The sequence below is a fragment of the Heteronotia binoei genome, chromosome 7 (assembly GCF_032191835.1).
Source record: "Heteronotia binoei isolate CCM8104 ecotype False Entrance Well chromosome 7, APGP_CSIRO_Hbin_v1, whole genome shotgun sequence".
Taxonomy (NCBI): domain Eukaryota; kingdom Metazoa; phylum Chordata; class Lepidosauria; order Squamata; family Gekkonidae; genus Heteronotia; species Heteronotia binoei.
The window spans coordinates 80,629,373-80,646,497 of record NC_083229.1 but is presented as its reverse complement, the minus strand read 5'-3'; the positions used below and the strand labels follow the sequence as shown (position 1 = coordinate 80,646,497).

Genomic DNA, 17,125 nt, shown 5'->3' with positions numbered 1-17,125 from the left:
AAGAATAAAGACTTTCAGGGATTATTACAGAAATGATATTTACCTGTCCAGATGTGCAGAAGTCCATGTAGAAATTAAAGATGGGGACATACACAGCTATTGTGCCATGTCTAAGAGGCCCATTACCTAGAGTTGTCTGTGTGCCCACAGATTGAACGGGGTGTGATTTGCTCTCAGTTTATATAGTATTTGGAGGGGCGGAATATGATTGAGTTAATGATCGTTGATGGGCCTTCCTGGGTATTCTGAATAGATTTCCAGTTTAAAATAAAAAGGTGAAAATGTGTTCCTGATGGCTGTCAGGAAGGGCCATAATAGTTTAATGTTTGAGATTAATTTTACTTTAGTATTCTTAGGGAGGAGGAAGGAAGGAGAGGAGGTTTGTGCAAATAGGTTTGCACATTAGCATAGGGTAACACGAAAGGTGCCAGGAAGGGGTATTGGAGACAAGAGAGGATTAGGCAGATGTTGCCAGACACCTTTAGAAATATAGATACTTACCTGGGAGAACCCATTGTTTCAGACATTCCATTGTAGGAGGGGGGGGAGGCAGGAGACTGGAATTAGCCTTGAGGATGCTGTTTTGCAGCCTTACACAGAGACCTTTTTGGACAAGCCTGGGCTAGTTTCCAGGCCTAAGCAGAGTGTCCTCGCTTGGCCTGTTTTGGGACCCTATTGAGGTTGGGGTGCTTCCATAAGTTAGGCAGTGCCTCTTGGCTACATAAGGACTTCCAGCTTGGTGGTGGTGAGTGGAAAGTGCAGTCAAGTCACAGCCAATTTATGGCGACTGTAGGATTTTCAAGGCAAGAGATTTTCAGAGGTGGTTTGCCATTGTCTGCTTCTGTGTAATGGCCCTTGACTTCCTTGGTGGTCTCCCATCCAGGAATAAACCAGGGCTGATTCTGCTTAGTTTCTGAGATCTGATAAGATCAAGCTAGACTGAACTGTCCAGGTCAGGATGCACCTGATTACATGGTGCTTTTCCAGACAGAGCACTAGCATCCTTTTCTAAAAATTAAGCACTGTGCTGTGGGTAATAACAGGCATTTATAACCTTTTAATACCATAAGACTCTTATAATTTGAAGTAGTTTCTTGCTGTGTTTAATTTGTAGTTACATTAAAAATGCATTGTTAAATATACTTGCTTGGGAATGGGTGCCATCAGATTCAGCAGACTTTACTTTTAAGTAACTATGCAAAGGTTTGGCTTGCTACTGTTAACTTGAAAAAAAATGTTCATTTCTAGAGAACAAAAAAATTTCTCAGAACTTTCATTTTATGTTATAGGATTATCTGGTACCTGTTATGATTTATTAGAAACATGCAAGCATATATTACAAGTTCATGTTTTCAAAGCTTCCATCCACAGTTAGCTCTGAGTCAGTGGTAGATAGGTATTATTGATGACATTCTGTTGTGACTTAATACATACCAAGCTAAATGACTTAATTATTATTTGCTGGAATCATCCTACAAGCACTGTATTGTAGATACAATAGTCTTCTATAGGAGTTCTTGTTCTCACTAACTCTTCTTGAATACCTGAGGTTTAATATTTCAGAGCTGATAACCAGCCAGACAATGAACTCCTTATGCTGCACCCTAGTTCAGTGCTGAAGCTAATGGTCTTGTAAATGCAGGGTCAGGGACCATTCATTAGGAGGACTGTTTTCATAGCCAAAAATCCAGACAGTGTTGTAAAGCAACATATTCAGGACACTAACAAACCTTTCTTCCTTTCTTATTCCTTGTTCTGTACTTAGAATCTGAGTGCACTTTCAGTGTGTTCATAACTTTGTTTACTCCCTCTTCCTAGTGTTTTAAGATTGCAACCATTTGCGCACTGATATTCCTGCATATTTACTTGGGAGTAAGTACCACCAAATTCTGTGGGATTTACTCCTAGAGAGGTATGAATAAGGTTGCAGCCTTTGCGCTTTAATGCATTTTATCCCAACCGTTCTGGCCCCACACCGCTTCAGTTTATCCCTAATTTCTGTATGCATCTTTGTGCCTTTAGTTTTCACTTGATTTTTGTTTTGTTCCTTCCTGCCCTGCTTTTTTTTCCACAGCTCTTTTGAGACCACTTTTACCCTGATTTTTTTCTGGAAGCCAATTTTGAATTAGCTTTTTCCTAGTGTTTCTTTGGGTTTTCTTGGTCCCATCCACTTCCAGCCACCATATTACTGTTATTGTTAAACCCCCCACCCCACCCCAAATATGATTGATTTCAATTTTTAAAGGTCCTAAAATATTGATATATTGTTCTAGTGTTGTGATGGTAGTTTAAGCAGGTTCTCTGAATTCTGTAACCCATCCCAACTCCTAGATGTTTACTTTTTATATAAAATATGAAAATTCATAGAACCTGCTTAAACTGTCATTATAACAATAATTTAGGGCTCTTTTTAAAAAAAATAAGGGCAGAGATGCTATTACATCACCAATAGTGATATGTGACTACAGCACCCTCCCTTGAAAATCCTTAATATTTAAGCCACATGCAGAAGAAAATAAACTGACTTCACAACTGTAAAAATGCACAGGGAGGGCAGACATGCGGAAGAACCCTGCCCAAACTGATTCCAGTGCTTACAGATCGACTCCCAAGCACATCAGAGGTAACTCAAGCATGAGGGAAAGGCCTTAGTTTCACTGACACATAACTTTACTACAAAGATTTGAATGCTATGTGGGGGTTTTTTCTCTTGTGTGATTGGTCACAAATTATGCAGGACTGTAATTGCACTGGTGAAATGCAGTCCATGACTATGATGCATCAGAAGCTGGACCCCACCGTCACTTGCAGTTCTAGGTAGACAGCAGTAACAGGAGACTTGTAAAGTATCTGCCATGCTTTTATACATAGCGGATCCAGTTGAGTGGGTCACCATTTGAGTGTTTCTGACTTAATGCTAGGGTGATCACCTTTATTTCTGGCCTTGCTCTTATGCCTCTAACAGAAACCTGAGACACAGGAATTTGGAGAAAACCTTCTCTAGCATAGCAGTAAACCTTTAACATTCTGTTTACCAGAAATTAACAAGAACAACCCTATTTAGTATTGTGTAGTGGGTTAATTGTACAAAGCACTAGTGGTACAACACTTCTATAAGGTACCCAATATAATTATTCCATTATTATATATAACTGGTGAAAGGGGGAAATAATAGCTTGTCTGAGGCTAAGGAATAATGGAAGGGCCACATAGAGGAGTACAGAACTCTACTCCCACCCATAAATTACGTACCTTTCTCTGCTCAAGCACTTTTCTGTTTAGCAAGCTGTGATGCTTTTCACCTTAGTTGGGTAAAAAGTCAGTGGGGAGATCATTTACAGTGATGTAAGCAGCAAGTACCTGTGACCTTCTTGATTATTTGAATTGGAGTTTCACACACTCCATTCTATTTATGTGATTATGGGAGTTTTGTTTTGTTTTTTAAATACACAGCCCTTCTTGCACATCTACTTTGGCACTGACAATGTTATTTTTTTTTCTTCTGTTTTGTTTGCGATGCTCTACAGAAGCTGTTCTCCTTTGGGGTTCCTTGTTTTCCCTCTCTTACTCTTGCCATTGCTTCTGTGTGGCTAGAAACACCTTCTCATTCAAATACGTGAAGCTGACACTATTCTTATTGAACCCACTTCTAATATAGAGCCTTGCTTGTCACATGTAAGAATTGATTAGATGCAAAATGTTTATTAGTAAAAACAGTAGTCCATTTCCTATGACATAGGAACTTTAAAAATGTAGCTGTTTTATTAACTTTAACAGTTTCAGATTAATGAAAATACAGCTGTCACATGTACAATTTCTCTGTGTAAAGAATTTCTCCTTATATTCAGGGATGCAGAGAGGCTTGAAGAGTTTTACACCAAAAACCAGCAGCTTAGAGAGCAACAGAAATCTCTGTGTGACACTATTACAGTTTTAGAAGATCGGTAAGTGGGAATAACTCCTTTTTGTTCGTAAGGTGTTGGGTAAATAATGACTTCAGAAGCCTTTTCATGCATTTCCATCCCCCCTGTAAAAACCTCTTGTTTAACTTCAATTTCAAATGTAAATTCATTAAAACCTATAGGAATCAGCTATGCAGCATACAAAATTAATTATATACCCAATTAGAGTGCACTGGAATTTTAAAAGGATATATCCTGGTTATTCTGTCAAGTCCCATAATAGAGTGGTTGATCAGAACAACCAGGAACAAGACTAAATTAACACAAGTTCCTTTTTTCCATCCATAGGAGCTAGTGTAACTGCCAATCAACTATATGGCAAGCATCTGACAGTGTTATACACCAGGGGTCCCCAATCCCCGGGCCAGGGACCGGTACTGGGTCACAGCCTGTTTGCAATGGACTGTGCAGCCTCGTCCCCTCCATGCGGTGCCCCCCCCCTCTGTTTTCACAATTTTAAGGCTGGAGAAGGGGCTGTGAAGCACCTCCCAGGTCAACCTTCTCCCCTCCCCGCTGATCAGCTGATTGGCCGGGAAAACTGCCACAGTGGCGGCAAAGGACACTGCCCTTGCCTCCTTCCCTGGGAGGGGCCGCCTGGGAGAAGCTTCATGGCCCCTTCCCCAGCCTTAAAATGGTGAAAACGGGAGGAGGAGGAGGAGGCAAGGCTGTGCAGTGGGGTGAAGGAGGGAGGAGAAAATGGGAAGGAAAATGGGGGGTGGAGAGGATATATCCAAGTGGGCAGCTGTGTTGGTCTGAAGCAGTAGAAGAAAGTAGAAATCAAGTTGCACCTTTAAGAGGTGGTGAGTCTGCGTAGGAGGAAACGGGAGGAGGCGAGGCTGCATGGGGCCAGTGGCAAGCCTGTGCGTGGGGGGCAAAGGAGGACACGGGGGGGAGGTGCCATGGGGGCGGGGGGAGGCCAAATTGGGTGCTACCTCCCTGCCAGCCCTGGGGCTGCAGTCGTCAGGCCCACTGTCATACACAACAGAGCTCAGCCCTTTCTCTCTATCTCTTGGGGTCAAGAAGGCCAAGGAAAGCAGGGTTTAAGTTGACTCAAAGAGTCCAGGTTGACTAACAGAGTCCCAGGAAGGTAAGTTCTGATACTCTGTTTAGAATTCGATCGTATATAATCATGTGAGGCAAAAGATGATATGCATTATATGTACCAGGATTGTCACATCACCTGAAGTGTTCTAAAGCCTCCTGGGAAACAGAACCAAAGTTTCAGCTTGAAGCTAATTACTATAGAGACTGAAATAGCATATGTGTAAGCATAGGCAGATGACTGAGGCTCAATCCAGCCCTAATTCTGCAACATAAGGACTGTTTTCGCACACAGCTCACCTCGCAGTCAATCTTGTTCCCTCCGCAGAGTCTGGTCAGATTTCCCACCATCTGCGCCGAAGTTAAAGGAAGTGCAGCAGCTTTTGTGTAGCAAACATAAACCACTAAAACTCAGTTTATGTTTGCTATGCAAAAGCCGCAGCACTTCCTGTAACTCCAGCGCAGATGGTGGGAAATCCGACAGACACTGCAGAGGGAACAGGATTGTGACTGTGAGGTAAGCTGTGTGCGAAAACGGTCAAGGTGTAGTTGCCATCTAGCTGTCATTCTTTAAAACACTTATATGCCACTTCTTTAAAACACTTATATGCCTACCTGAGGGACCGTCTTTTCCCATATGAACCCCAGAGAGCACTGAGGTCAGCAGGGAAGAACCAACTGACCATCCCCGGGCCGAAGGAGGCAAAACTGCAGAGTACTCGTATGCGGGCCTTCTTTATCGTAGCTCCACACCTATGGAACCAGCTCCCAGAAGAAGTGCGGGCCCTGCGGAACCTTGAACAGTTCCGCGGGGCCTGCAAAACCATCCTTTTTGGGATGGCCTTTACTGATTAAATGACAGAGGGACTCGCCTAAGTGATCTTCGCCATCATGCTTAGTGGAAATAGCACCAGAATGTTAATTTTAAATTAGACTGTTTTAAAGCTAGATACTGATTTTAAATATTTATTGTATAATCTATTGTATTTGATGTTGTTAGCCGCCCTGAGCCTGCTTCGGTGGGGAGGGCGGGATATAAATAAAATGTTGATTGATTGATTCTTCAGAGACCTGTTCAAAGCTGCTCACACCAGCATATTCTGGAGATACTCTGGAACATTGGATAGTCAGCTCCCTGAGCACCCGATTGTGCTGTAATTTGCAATATTGTATACGACTTTTTGAATATTCTCATTTGCATTGATTTGTGCAGCTGTTTCTTTCCAAACAAGTAGTAGTAATTTTTACTGGAAAAACAGAGTCCCTTAGTTAAGGATATGTATGAAAAAATGGTCCTCCCAAAAAATGTGGTTTTAGTCAGAAGTTGGAATTGGCTGAAATATTTGACAAACCAACTTTACTTACATATATTAAATAACTGGAAGAATAACAAATACTAATCCATAAATTTTGTCATAAACTCTTCTATGTTGGCTAGAATTTTTGGCTTTGATCACACACACTAAACAATGCACTTTCCAGTTGGATTTTGCCAGTTCATACAGTAAAATCCAGCTAGAAAGTGGATTGAAGGTGCATTATTTAGTGTGTATTTGAGTATTTACTATTTAGTGTGTATTTGAGTATTTATTTATTAAGCTGATCTAACAACAGATGGTAAATACATCTTTCTATTTCCCTAGTTTAAGAGCTGGATTATGTGATCGTTGTGCAGTAACTGAAGAGCATATGAAGAAGAAACAGCAGGAATTTGAAAATATCCGGCAACAGAATCTTAAACTGATCACTGAACTGAGTGAGTTTTCTCTTCCTCATCCGCAGGCCATGAAATCCTTATATATGCTTTGTCACAGCATTCTGTCAGTTCCACTGGTAGTTTAATCTCCCAAGCAAGCTGAGCCTGTTAAATTTTGAAGTAACTTGTGAATGTTGTTTTCAAAACTGTTAGTACTAAAACACAATAAGATTTTTTCCCTGTTGATATGAGCTGTCATGCATTGGCATAAATTCAGCTAGGATTTGGGTGATGTTGAATTGTTCTCCAAGAACATTTCAGTTTGATTTACTCGGTAGATAGGTTTAATTCATACATAGTATTAATTATCACATTTGGGTAAAAATCCAATCCCCAACCCAGGTTCAACTTCCTGTTCATAAAAATTGTAAGGCAGAGGAAACGGATGGGTGACTTTTTTGACTTTTTTGTTTTTAATTGGACTTGTAGTGATCATACTGGATACCATTGTACAGGTTCTCTGTCCTTCAGTTCTGCTCTGTATTCTAATGGAGGAGGATGTCCAGCTAGAGCCTCATGATCTGTGCTTTGGGTTCATTGAAACTCTGATAAGATTTTGCTGCCTTGCACTCCAGTTAATAGGTTTCTGTAATGTTTTCCATATGACTACCTTTACTGTCATCCATGAGGCAACACCCAAAATCAGCAGCCTTCAAGATGGAATTAAAAGTTTCAAATAGTGTTAGTTGGATGCCTGAAAAAGGAGTACAATTCAAGAAAGCCCACCAATAAAGATGGCATCCTGTGTTTCACTTCAGTGTCACTGATCAGGAAAGAGTGAGAGCCCCTCCTTGCATATTTGTCAGAGGGATAAATATACATTTTTTCATTTTTTTTTCCTTTACGGCAATTATTTTTATACTTTCTCTGAAAACATATAATGTGGTGCAAATATAAATTAGTAAATTGTTTGTTACTAGATTTTAATATAATTAAGGTAGAAATTACTTTCTGAAGCAGCTCTGTTGGCTGACTAGAATACTTTTGTTTAGATTGAAAATAAAAGATATGGGAATACAGGTTCATGCAAGTTTGATGATCATTTCATTTAAAAACAAAATGTAACTGGAAACTACTTCATATTTGCATTGTGTTACATATTTCAGTGAATGAAAGAAACAACTTACAAGATGAAAATAAAAAAATTTCTGAACAGCTTCAGCAGATGCAGCAAAAGATAGAGTAAGTATTTTTCATTTTCTGTGTACATAAGCAAGCAGTGATGTATATAGTTCTGTGCCAAAAGTGTTTGGTGATGATAACCAAGATTCCATAAATCCACTCACCGGAGGCAAATATTCATTCCTCTTGGACATCCAATGTCCATTTGCATAGAATAGATGAAAACGTCCATTGTATGCAACCTGAAGACCATGATTCTCTCTCAAGGTTTTCTAATGTTGCACTGGAGAGATCTGAAGCAGGTAGAAAAGCCACATGAGCTGCAGCAGATGTAAGCAGTGAGTCTTTCAATATTACAGATTTCATCCTTTGTCAGGTTCTTTAGTAGCTGGTGATTAGGGGATGATAGATAAGATGAATGCTTCCTAGGCAACACTTACAGGCTCTTGATAATGGCTGAAAAATATTGGAACATGCCTGTTGTTTTCCCCCATTACACATGGTCCCAGTGACTCCATAATTGCTTATTGCATCTCCACTGTCTTAGTTGAACTCTGAGGTTCCCAACCATGCTGCTCTTCACTTTATCAACCACTTCTGTCCAGCTTCCTCTTTTCTCATTTCTTCCAGATCCTTCCACCTTACTCCTATTTCCAGCTCTACTACCATCTTCTCAAAGATTTTTTTTCTTCATTCATTCCACTTATGTCATGATGATTCTAACATCCTGTCTCTTTTAAAAAATTTCTTCTTACCATGTTATTTTCTCATCCCTGCTTATTGGCCATTTATTAAAATCTCAGTATTTCCTTTCCCCTTTTTCCCTTGACATACATGTAGAGGAATAAACATACACCACTTCTATTTTGATTCAGGGCCCCTGGACCCTAGAGGATAAAATCTACTTGAATGGGAAAGAAATTCAGATTTTACATTAGATTTTATTTCTTTTTATTTTTTTAGAGAGCATGATGAAGACATGAAAGGGTTTATACCAGGCACGCCAGTTCAGAAGCTTCCAGTGGTTAGCCGAATGCGCCGAAAAAGAGAGAATGGGCATGTACGATACACAGAACAGAAGTGTACGGAATTAGAACAGAAAGGACGAACTAATGGTAAGCTGTTTAAAAATATTTTTCCCCTGAAATAGCATGGAATGATGATTGTTGAAAGCAGGGCTTTTTGGGTAGAAAAAGCCCAGCTGGAACTCATCTGCATATTAGGCTGCACCCCCCCCCCGACATCACCATTGTTTCACACATAAAAGCCCATTAGGAACTCATTTGCACATTCGGCCAGCTGGAATTCCGTTCCTGTGCGTTCCTGCTCAAAAAAAGCCCTGGTTGAAAGTAAGACTGGAGGTAGCTAGACTGTAGGCAATTCTAAATGTCCATCTTTTAAGATGAATATATAAAAAGCATTGGTCAAATTATATTATTGCTTGGCTAGTGATCTGTATCTTTTTTATATGAAAACCCCAGTCTTTGAGAATCTTTCTTCTAGGAAATAGATTTGAAAATTTTGAACTGGTGCTTCCTTGTCTGAATACCACCACCTAGTGGGCAATGGAAGGATTTCTGCCCTGCCTAATACTTATTTGTATGGAAATGATACTAAAATTCACAAAAACAATATGAATTATACATTAAATCTTTAACTTTTTGACTTTCAGCAATGCCAATATGGCTGTCTTTTAATTCTTTGAATCTTAAAAGAAGATATTGGCTATAACTTTGGAAAACAGCAGTTAGCCATGTCGGCCTTAGCCATGTTAGCCATGTCGGCTATAACTTTGGAAAACAGCAGTGGGTAGCCATGTCGGCCTGAAGCAGCAAAATAAAATTTGAGTCCAGTGGTGCCTTTTAAGAGCAGCAAGGTTTTAATTCAAGGTATTCATGCATATGGAAGCTTATACCCTGAATAAAACTTGGTTGGTCTTAAAAGTGCCACTGGACTCAAACTTTGAAAAAGAACATAGAAATACAAATACATTTAATAGGAAACTGTTACATACAAGTGTGGGCCTGCAAGACTCATGGGGGGAATCCCATTTCCCCCAAAACTTTTTTGCTGTGGCTGTTGGGTTCACGACAGTTTCTAGGCTGTTTTGCCACTGCTGGAAATTTTGGGGGAAATTTAAATTAAGTTTAAATCCTCCATTGTACCCCTACACACACACACAATTTCAGATTTTTCTGCAACCTTGGGGAGTTATCAAAGTTTGCAGAAAAATCTGTCCTGGATAAGTGTTGCCTAGATGGTATCTGCAGATGGGGGGCCACACTTTAGAACTGGGTTTATAGATATTAAATAAGAAGCTTTATTCAGCTAATGAAATCTAAAATGCCAGTATCCATTCCATCCCCACTTCCTACATAGGACTTAGTGGTCTATTCTCCAGACAGCCTTAGCCAGAAATGCTTATGCACTGCTTCATGCCAACCAACAAGAAATGCATGCACATCCCATGTGTACATCCAGCTATCATTTCCTGCTTGCCACCCGTCAGCAAGTACAAGTTTATTCAAGGAACCTATCTGGGAGGGGAAGGGGAAGGAAAAGCTAAGCAGTTGTATGTGAAAGCTGCACAATAACAACAGCACACTGCACCCATCATCAAGGGCTTGTGAGGAGGCAGAAAGAGCTATCTATAACATCCTGATCCCTTTCAAGAGATACAACTATGTCCTCAAAGATGGATTGTATGATTTGTATCCCATATCTTAGAATCTTTGCTCTACTGTGTTGCACTTGCCCAGCTGTGGTATTGGAGGAAATTTATTAATATAGATGAAATGGTTTGCCATTTGTTCTAAGCAAGGAATTAATGTATCCAAAGTACCTCTAAACATATTTTCATATGCAGTCACTAGATGGATATTTTCATCTGCCAAAATAGCAGTATTTTCATGATTCTCTCTCAAATTGTTAATTGTGTAAAAATGTAACCTTTACATAAGTTCTTTAAAACTGTTTTGGGCACTGAGTCTATACAGTAGTTATCCATGTTGTGAAACTAGGTGTATACATGAGAAATTGTATAGTGTCATGAACTAAATCTGATAGAAGTTCATAAGTGTTTCATTATATAATGAAACTTGGGTTGGAGCATCTTTGCTGTGAGGAAAGAGTCTGAGACTCTTCAGTTTAGGTAAAATATTACTTAAGGTAGAACATAGTGTAGGTTCATAAAGTTAAGCATAGGGTGGATAAAATGGATACAGGGAGCTTTTTCTCCCTTCATACTAAAACCAGGGGCACCAAGTGAAACTGATTATAAATAGCTACATGAAAGACAAAAGAAAATACTTCTTTAATCAATGAGTAGTTAAATGGAGGAATTCACTGCCAGTGGAGGTTGTGATTGCTCATTGATAGATTCATGGAGGAGATAGGCCCATCAGCTGCTACTAGCCATGGTTGTAAAGGGAACCTCCATATTCAGAGATAGCAAACCACTGAAACCCACTTCTAGGAGGCAACATCAGGGCTTGGCCTCTCTGCTTTGTTTGCTGGTCCTCCAGGGTAACTGGTTGACTGCTGTGCAAAACAGGATGCTGGATTAGATGGATCGCTGGTCTGATCCAGCAGGACTCTTTATATTCTTCACTGGATATTTGTATATTTGCACTTTTAACAAAAAAAAATGCCTAGGGCTAATATATACCTGTATCCTAAATTCTGAGATCTGTCTCCAGCTTCTAGGTTTGAATTACATATAATCAAATAAACATTTAGGTGTTTTCAATTTAGAATATTTTGCTTTACTTGTTATTACCACCTCTTCCCATGCTCTGTTTGAAGCAGGCAACATAATATATATAATAATATAATAAAATGCCCCATTAGAGTAAAAATGCAACTCTGTTGTCTTTCAGTTACCAGAGTAAGCAGTTGAGTGGTTAATTTTAATCTGTTTTCCACATTAAATTTACACCTCTCAACTGCTTACCCTGGCAAGTAAAAGTCAGCCAGAGTCATACATTCACTTTAAGGTGGGAAAGAGTTTCAATGACATAAGACATCCACAAGACAGTGCTGCAGAGCTTCCCTCTTATCAACAGTCCCAGCAATAGTCCTGTAAGACCCACAAAAACACTGCATTATTGTAGAGCGAATAATGGCTTGTCTAAGGGGTATGAGTAAGTTGGTAACTAAGAGGAGCTGAACAAGTGGTATTCTAGCTCGGTCATAAGGATACTGCACTACACCATTTATCATGTGGACATGGAATAATCAGCTTCTGTAGAAACAAACAAGAATTCAAGTGTATAAAAAGCAGTAAATTCCTTAGGCTCAGAGTGCAAGATATCACAGAAGTGCAAATCGAGGTTGTAACCTGTATCAAATTACAGTTATAAATGAAATGCCTCTTTTTCCTTTCTAGAGCTTGGGAAGGTTGCTTTGTTATCAACTCAGAATGATGTACATTCCAACAAAAAAATATTGGTGGCAGATACCTGCAATCCACAATGTTCACCAGTATCAAGTAAATATGATCTGTTTTTCCATGATACATTTAATTGGAGCAAAGGGAGTTGTGCTTAGCATTCATTCTGTGGAATGATTTTTCTGTTTGGGTTTGTGACTAGAGGCAAAATTGTTGATGTGCTTCTAGGATACTCAGAAGGAAACTATATGATTTTAAATTGTAAAATTTACTTTTTCAACTGTAAAATATGTAAAGTTTATATATTCTTGCACAACCGTTTAACTTTTGTTCTAAAAGAAATTGCTTATCTCTCAATACTAAAAAAGAGCCCTGTCGTGCAGAGTGTTAAAGCTGCAGTACTGCAGTCCTAAGCTCTGCTCACAACCTAACTTTGATCCCTGGTGGAAGCTGGGTTTTCAGGTAGCTGGCTCAAGGTTAACTCAGCCTTCCATCCTTCTGAGGTCGGTAAAATGAGTACCCAGCTTGCTGGGGGGGAAGTGTAGATGACTGGGGAAGGCAATGGCAAACCACTTCGTAAAAAGTCTGCCATGAAAACGTTGTGAAAGCAACATCACCCCAGAGTCGGAAACGACTGGTGCTTGCACAGGAGACCTTTCCTTTCCAATACTAAAGAATAAAAATAAAACAAGTGCTTCATAGTTGATTGACTTATATAAGCTAAATAATAAACATATAAGATATATTTACTACGGTGTGCATTGAAAATAATTGAACTGTAGCATCTCATGTGGGTCAAAATACCTCACCATCATGTGGAATTGTGTGATTCCTGCCCATTTAATATCCGACTCCCTTCACAAAACTAGGAAACTAATTATTTGCTAGGATGTTTCAGGAATTCTTAACAGGAAAGCTGACATCTCATAAGGCATCATAAGGAGCTAGCTAGGCAATTTTATTAGTTTTTCATTATAAACTTTCTATTCAAATACTGTGTACTTATCTAAAATGTTATCTGGCCTAAACATTTGAGGAATAGGACAGTTAAAAAAACGTTGATCATGAATATTCCAAAATTTCCTCTATGATAGGCCTGTAACAGTTAAAGTGCATAAAATCTGAAGGATCATGGGTTTTATCAGATATGTTCTGTACTTCTTCACCCAAAGGGTGATTAACATGTGGAATTCACTGCCACAGGAGGTGGTGGCGGCCACAAGTATAGCCACCTTCAAGAAGGGTTTAGATAAATATATGGAGCACAGGTCCATCAGTGGCTATTAGCCACAGTGTATGTGTGTATATAAAATTTTTTGCCACTGTGTGACACAGAGTGTTGGACTTGATGGGCCGTTGGCCTGATCCAACATGGCTTCTCTTATGTTCTTATGTTATGTTCTGTGAGTTGGTTTTAGAAGAGTGAAAAGGATATGTGTACATTATTTCATTCTTTCATTATTAAGAACATAAGAGAAGCCATGTTGGATCAGGCCAATGGCCCATCCAGTCCAACACTCTGTGTCACACAGTGGCCAATATATGTGTGTGTGTATATACATATATATACATATACACATATAAATTATATCTGTATAAAGCTGTTAAATTATAGAATGATTTCCCTTTGAATTATAAAATTTTGAAGGAGTTAATTATGAATTCTTGTTTATAATATATGTGTGTGTGTATATATACATATATATATATATATATATATACACACACACATATATACACATACACATATATTATAAGCAAGAATTCATAATTAACGCCTTCAAAATTTTATACTTCAAAAAGGAAATCATTCTTCTATAATTTAACAGCTGTTAATTTATTATTCCGTTTCCATTTTAATTCAGTCCATACAATGTACCAACAAAAGTATTGCCATGCATTGTATGAACTACTGATTTTGTTTTCAATCTGCACAGATGAAAAAGGAACAGATGTCCCTGCCACAACATCACCTTTTGACTTGGCTGCCATTGTTGCAGAAACACTTGGATTTGATAATCCTGTAAGTGCAGAGTTTCTCTGTCTTGTCAGAAAAGCCATTCTGGTTCAGGGAGTTAATCGTCTTAGGGAAAGTAGCCTCTCATTTTTGTTTATTTTTACAATACTGCACAAAAGCACTGCCAGCTGTTAATGGCCACATGTAAAGAAACTGGTTGTTTATAATGCAACTGCTTATGAGTTCTTGCCTCAGAAATTAAATAAGAACATACATACCGAAAATGAAACATTCCTCTTGAGGTTATTCATTATGAGAAATAAAATCTGGGTTAAAAAAAAAGCTTCATTTCTCCAAGCCATACTTGCATAAAAATCATGTTTTAGGGAAAACAAATCAGAAGCTTGGCTTACTGAAGAGCAAATTCCTAGGAGTCAATTTGAATTAATTACCATTATTAAAACTGGATCCTTTGGTTATAGATTTAGAACATAATTAGTAGCAAGAGTTTGGCTTTCTCAGGTATCAAATAGGAAAAGTCCAATAAATTATTAGCAATGCTTGAAAACACTCATTAAAAATTATCTTTTTCCTACATGGTCTAAACTCATCTGTAACCTACCAGATGTTTTTTATGATTCTCCTGTCACCTACCACCATTTGACCTCTAACTGATGACAAAGGCAGTAGTAGAAGATGATATTGGATTTATACCCCACCCTACATTCAGAATCTCAGAGCGGGTTACAATCTCCTTTACCTTACCCCGCTCCCCCACACACACACAACAGACAACCTATGGAGTAGGTGGGGCTGAGAGAACTTTCCCAAAAGTTGCCCTTTCAAGGACAGCTTTGAGATAGCTATGGCTGACCTAACACCATTCCAGCAGCTGCAAGTGGAGGAGTGGGGAATCAAACCTGGTTCGCCCAGATAAGAGTTTGCGCACTTAACCACTACACCAAACTGGCTAGTGATTGTAAGTGGGGAAAAGGAGGAGTCTGTTTTTCTGCTTTGGTTTGTTTCTCTGCCTTGGTTTGTTTATCTTCTCCCTGGGCAGTGTGTGCCATTCAGGTAGTATTCTGAAATCCTGAAAAATGTAGTGCCCTGGGGCATGTTGGGCAGAATCTTATCCCGTTCCACTAAACCAGAGTGGGTCTATATAGTTGGAGTATATAAAAAACAAAAAGTGCCAAACTAGGAATAAAACTATTCCTTTCTGATGCAATATTTTTGTGGCATATATTATTCAGAACAAACAGAGAGATTCTAGAAAGCAGATGGCTCATGGATTACCAAGAAGCAATGGCGACAATATGGGGTGAGTCTTGGATTTTAAAAAAAAAAAAAATTAATAAATGAAGGCTTTGAATAGAAATGTAAATGAACATGCATAGCATAAATTTATTTTAGTTTCTGAGAAACTAATTTTCAGTTTAAATGGTTAATCAGATATGCTATACTTGGTTAAATGGTTAATCAGATATGATACTTCAGAAAAAAACTGTATCTGACCCATAATATTTTAAATGGTTTTATCATTTACAGGTGAAACATTCTTTCTTCCTTTCTTCTCCTTCTGTACCCATTGATTCACAAATCTTGAGCAGCAGAAGACCATTATTCCTTATTTTTCTGATGCAAGAGCTAAAAGGACTGAGAAAATTTTGCAATTGCTAGAGTGATCTTAGGATTGTTATAACTCATCAAAAAGCCAAGGTTTCTGGAGTATGGGGGGATGGTTGGTTGAATAATGGTTTAATTCATTCTTTCAAAGTAGAGATTGGCACAAACCTAAGAAGTCCAGTTCGGGGTTTGGGGTGGCCTCAGAACTGGAGCTGAAACCAGAATCAGTCAAAAGTATCCCCAAGTTGGTCTGGTGAGCTCAGTTCTCCCTTTCTCCTGGGACCAAGAGAAAGGGAGGGGATCACCCAGGAAGGGTTTAATGGCTGGTAGCCATTTAACCCATTTGGCTCCCCCCCCCCCATTTTTTAGCCATTTCAACATACCAGCAGGGCAGGTATGCCCATCAGCTCTTAAGGTGAAATGGCTTGCAGCCTTTAAACCTAACAACTCAACTGCAGACCCACATCACTCAGCTGTTTGGTTTAAATAGCCCCAAACAGCACAACCGGACAAAAGCCTGGGTAATGTTTATATGGTCCTGAACAGCAGAACTGGAAAAAAGCCCAGGAAACATGGTTTAGGAGTCCGAACCAGCCCAAGTTCATGCTGAATTTTGGCTTGCGAGCTGATTCATCACGCGCATCCCTAATACAAAGTGAATGACTCCCCAAGACTCCAGAATCTTAAGAAAAGCTCAGGCTTTTTCCAGCCCAGGGAGCTAGCCCTCTTGTTTGCTGCTCCCTTCTGTATATGTGCATCCATCTTTTTGTATCACATTTTGCAGAAGTTCGGAAAAGAAAAAAGGGTTTGCAAAAGCTGAAGTCTGCTTCTAAGGTTCCCAATGTCTTTAATAGGGACTTCCAAGCATATTTGGACTATAACTCTGGCATTCATTGTAATTTGTTCCTTCTGATGAATGTTAGGAATGATGAAAAGAGACTTAGCACTGCAGGCTCAGATGTCTACAGTGCAGAGTAAAGAACTGAGAAACTGGTTTAACTCTTGGGATTAGTTTATTTCTTTCATGGTCAATGAGTCAGGAGAAAATTTTTGAAAACCTACACTTCCACACTTTGTGTCCACAGGAACAGCTTAGAACCAACCTTGACTGCTGTTATCTCTCTCCCCTACTTTCATTCTACTAATGACTAAGTTTTTAATAGTGTTGGAAAGAAAGGGGGGAGGGAGAAACTGGCACACCAGAGTCTTATGCTGAGCCACACAAATGGAGATGGAATTTTGATATAGGATTGGAGACACGTTGGGTCCGC

At 39.2% G+C, this 17,125-nt stretch overlaps 1 protein-coding gene across 1 annotated transcript in view; it reads left to right on the top strand.

The window, feature by feature from the left end:
- Positions 1-17,125, top strand: part of RBBP8 (RB binding protein 8, endonuclease) — a 45,232-nt gene that overhangs the window by 7,772 nt on the left and 20,335 nt on the right. The window contains exons 4-10 of the mRNA XM_060243902.1: positions 3,849-3,944; positions 6,647-6,759; positions 7,866-7,941; positions 8,845-8,996; positions 12,269-12,370; positions 14,209-14,294; positions 15,482-15,549. Of these exons, the coding sequence (XP_060099885.1) occupies positions 3,849-3,944; positions 6,647-6,759; positions 7,866-7,941; positions 8,845-8,996; positions 12,269-12,370; positions 14,209-14,294; positions 15,482-15,549 (693 nt within the window). The remainder of the gene's footprint in view (positions 1-3,848; positions 3,945-6,646; positions 6,760-7,865; positions 7,942-8,844; positions 8,997-12,268; positions 12,371-14,208; positions 14,295-15,481; positions 15,550-17,125) is intronic.